This window comes from Helianthus annuus, chromosome 12 (assembly GCF_002127325.2).
Source record: "Helianthus annuus cultivar XRQ/B chromosome 12, HanXRQr2.0-SUNRISE, whole genome shotgun sequence".
Taxonomy (NCBI): Eukaryota; Viridiplantae; Streptophyta; class Magnoliopsida; order Asterales; family Asteraceae; genus Helianthus; species Helianthus annuus.
Window position 1 is genome coordinate 83758048 of NC_035444.2, and position 4543 is coordinate 83762590.

At 39.2% G+C, this 4543-nt stretch overlaps 1 protein-coding gene across 1 annotated transcript; it reads left to right on the plus strand.

The window, feature by feature from the left end:
• Positions 1-1118: 1118 nt before the first annotated feature.
• On the plus strand, positions 1119-3349 carry LOC118485074. Its single transcript, XM_035981315.1, has 4 exons — positions 1119-1601; positions 1687-2112; positions 2215-2620; positions 2713-3349. The coding sequence occupies exons 1-4, from the start codon at positions 1340-1342 to the stop codon at positions 3347-3349; spliced, it is 1731 nt and encodes a 576-aa protein (XP_035837208.1). The 5' UTR covers positions 1119-1339.
• Positions 3350-4543: the final 1194 nt, after the last annotated feature.

Here is a 4543-nt window from a genome sequence, read left to right on the forward strand (position 1 = left end):
AAGGTGTTCACGACGACGAGCGTGCTAACGAGGAACCTGCTAACGAGGAAGGTGCTAATGACGAGAAAAAAAAACAAAAAAGGTATGACATAACCGTCAATTACGTGTTATTCGTGTTACATAATGTTGATATAATTTTTAGAGTGGATAAAATGATTTTGTATACGTGTTATTCGTATGTATATAATTTTTATTAGGTAGGAGAAATCTAGAAAATGTTTGACCCATCCCGACCTTAACCCGAACCCGACCCGAAATTGTGTCATACATATTAACCCGATTTCGTTATCATTTTGGTGAAATATTATATATGTTCTGGTGAAATATTTTGTTAAAAATAGATTACTTAGGCTTGTAAATGAACCGAACGAACACGAACGAGGCATGTATACTGATTATTTCACAGAAAATGTATGACACGAAATTTCATACAAACCCTAAAATGTGTCATACATATTAACCCGAACCCGATGTTGAACCCGAGTTTTTTTATTGTTTTTTTGACAAATTAATATATTAATTTCATTTATGTGGATTTCTAATGAACCTTTTTTTTTTTGTTTGGGGTATTTGGGTCACTTGAAGAATTGAAGAATTGAGTATACAAAAGAGAGTTGCGAAAGGTTACGTCATTGTCACCCAACGAACGAGGAAAAAAGGCGAAGGTGCATCAGCAAGGACAGTGAAGATATGGTTGTAATGCGATCGTGGCGGCGAACACAAAAGTAAAGCATCCGTTCGGCGTTCCGGTAGCAAAAAGGTCGGCTGTCCTTTTAGTCTGACAGGGAAACTAGACTCAAGTAGTGGTAGTTGGAGCCTTGTGGAGAAGAAAAACATTCACAACCATGAGCCTGCTGAATTTCTCGAGGGCCACGCGTTTGCTAGAAGGCTGACCCGGGACGAAGAATCACTGGTGGAGAGACTTTATATGCAAGACATGGAGCCTACAAATATACATTTAACCATAAGAAATCAGTACCCACATAGCGTGTGCATTCTACAAGATGTACAAAACGTGATTAAAAAGATTAAACGAAAAATGTACGGCGATCGAACTCCAATGCAGATATTGGAGAGCATGTTGCAAGAAGAAAGGTACGTTGTCGAGGAGGTTTTTTTCGTTCATCCGGACTCGTACAACATGTGGCGTGCATTCCCACATGTGTTGATGATTGATGCTACCTAAAAGACGAATGAGTATAAGCTTCCGTTTATTCAAGTTGTGGGTGTGACATCGACACACAAGTCTTTTTGTGTGGCTCATGCGTTTGTCTCTAAAGAAAAAAAAGATAACTTCTTATGGGTCCTAGAGAAGCTCAAAGAATTGTTGGTAGATTGCATGGAGCCACGTGTAATTGTAACAGATAGGGATCAAGCTTTGATGAATGCTTGCGATAAAGTATTCCCAAAAGCTTCCAAATTGCTATGTAGGTGGCACATCTCACAGAATATTCTAAAACACTGTCGGGCAAAATTTACGGATGAAGACTGGAAAATATTCAAGCTTTCTTGGTCTCGACTGTGTAATTCTCCGATTCCGACGATATACAATTATAACTTTCAGCGGCTTTTCACGCGACTGGTTAACGACGGACGATCAGGTACATATTATATTAGTTTACATACATTCATGCATACATATATACATACAAACATTATAAATCATTGTATTCAATTTTTTTTCAGATGTTCTGGATTATTTGTATGATGTGTGGCTGAAAGATTATAAAGAAAAGTTCGTTTCAGCTTGGACTAACACAGTCCCCAATTTTGGTCAACATACAACCAACAGAGTTGAAAGCCAGCATTCTAAGTTTAAGAGATACATTAAAGGGCCAAACAACTCGCTCTATAGACTTGTGTGTTATGTTGGCAAAGTTCTAGAGTCACAAAAGATACAAATAAAACTTAGTTTTCAGGAGAGTAGGTCCGTGCAAATGGGGGACCACATATTTCCATTTTTTGACAACCTACGCGGTAGTGTTTCCCAAAAAGCCTTAGAGTTATTAGTTGTCGAGTGGAAGAAGCTAAATGCGTTGAGGGCAGGAGGGGGACTTGTGGCCACCAGCTTTCTACGGGTTGTGGGTTGCCATGTGCTTGTCAGATGGAGTGGTGGGAAAATACAGGTAACATAACAACTATAACATATGCTTCGATCCATAGAATATAATCATCATTATACTTCATGTTTTAACAATGATTCTTGAAAAACAGGTTGCAAAATTCCACTTGTCGCGATAGATAATTTCTGGACAAAACTTGATTTTTCGACAGAAGAACTTAATCAAGACGAGTGTAATATTCAGGCGGAAATGGATAACCTCACACAGCAACTACATACGCAGCCACCTCTAGTGGTAAAAAGTATGTTGTCGAAGATGAAAGCGGTGTTGAATCCAAGTATGACTGACCATCAACCGCCTAAGGTACAACAAGATACTAGGGGCCGCCCAACTACGAAAGTAAAACAACAAAAGAATAAAGATAAACAACCTGAATCACAGAGGAACGACTACACTCAAAAGCCAAATGTGCGACGTAGTCGTTCAAAGAAAACCAAAGAAGAAAAAAATACACTTCCAATTATAGATAAAGACGTTCCACGGTTGGCCGGGCACAGGTACATACGTATATACATACATATATTTAGAATTCTTTTTCAATTTTTTATTTTTTAATATTTTTTAGTTTTTTATTTTTTGCCAATTATAGGTACAAAAACGTGATCGAGCGTTTTAAGGATTGGCTTCCATCTAGCTATCGGAGATACATAACGCATATCGAAGATGCCCAGCCGGACGGTAACTGTGGGTTTCGATCCATAGCTATGGGTTTGGGGTATGACCAGAAAGAGTGGAAGTGGGTCCGCCAAGAGCTACTCGACGAGATGTTCATTAACAGAACGCGTTGGGGGCATATACCCGAATCATTGGACAAGGGATGTTACAATAATGTGTATCGATCGATAAATTGGTTAAATGTTGAACCTGCACCTATGGCATGCTGGATGTGGTTGCCCTGCACAGGGTTGTTAGTGGCTCAAAAATTTGGGGTGATTGTTCAACATTTAAGCAACGGTGTTTGTCAAACTTACTTCCCGATGTTCGATGGACCGCAGGTTTACCCGAACCATTCCATTTTAACGATTGCTTATGTCGAAGATAGCCATTTCATCATGGTTAAGTTAGCGGATAATAGCCCGATGCCAGTACCAAATGGACTTTGGAATATATACCGAAGTATGGAAGCTATGGAATGGGAGACAATGTACATGTCTCGTATTGCACAGGGTAGGGCGTTACTACGTAGTAATAGAACTCAACAAAAAGAAGTTATTGACTTGTGTTAGGTGTAGCATCCGTGAAACATAGTGTACGCAACGAACTTATTAATGTTTCTCTTTATTATAATTTAAATATATTGTAACATCCGTCAAATATAGTGTACGCAACAATTTTTTTATAAATTTTTTTTAATTAAAGTGCTTCATTTAAAAGAAAAGAGTACAAAATAAAAGAAAACTATTGTTTTAAAGGGATTTAAAATTGTTGACTCAAACTAAAAATGAAATCTGTTTTTTTTAATAAAAGGAATTAATTTTAATATAAATAAATGAATAATAAAAAAATTAGAATTACACAAATAAAAAAGGGAGGGGTCCTTCTGTATCGGACCGGCCTCCCCCAGGTTTCGAACTCGCACCCTTCGCATAGAACACACAAGCATTAACCAGTTTATCCTCCTGTACAGGAGCTGATAAATTGGTTATAGTATATCCTTTATACACTTCATACGCTTTTAACCCAACAACTCCTATAAGTTGCTCATTGAACCATACGGCCCTCATTGAACACAAACACTTTCCCAACTTCAATAAAGGGGTAAACTAGATCTAAAATTTGAAAACTCACACACTAAAACACCAAGAACACACACACATGCTCTGGACCACACGATTTTCACAAGACAAACTCTAGATCACACGATGAAGGTTAGTTTGTATTCCAAATTTTATTGCTTAATCTTCAACCTTTTTTTACTTTTTGGTTTTATTTCCGCCGTTTGTGGTGGTGTTGGGTTTGACGGTGGTGTTGGGTTTGACGATGGTGTTGGGTTTGATGGTGATGGGGGATTGATTGTGGTGGGGAATGACGGTGGTGGGGGATTGACTTTGGTGGGGAATGACGGCGGTGGTGATTGACGGCAGTGGTGGTGGTAGTGGTGGTGGTGGTGGTGGTGGTGCTGGTTGTGGTGGTGGTGGTGCTGGTTGTGGTGGTGGTGGTGGTGGGGATTGATGGCTGTGGTGGTGGTGATTGTTGTGGTGGTGGTTCGGATGTCGGGTCTAATGCTATAATTGTATGTTTTATTAACAGGATATCGAAAGTCGGTGTTTTGACGGTGGTGGTAGCGTAATCCTTATGGAGAAGTACACTGCGTTCATATTTCAGATTCAAACGCTTAACTGCATTCGTATTCCAGATTCATGCACCAGAACGTCCACCAACGATAATGCTTCTTCACCCATAGTCTGTGACGGTGGAAA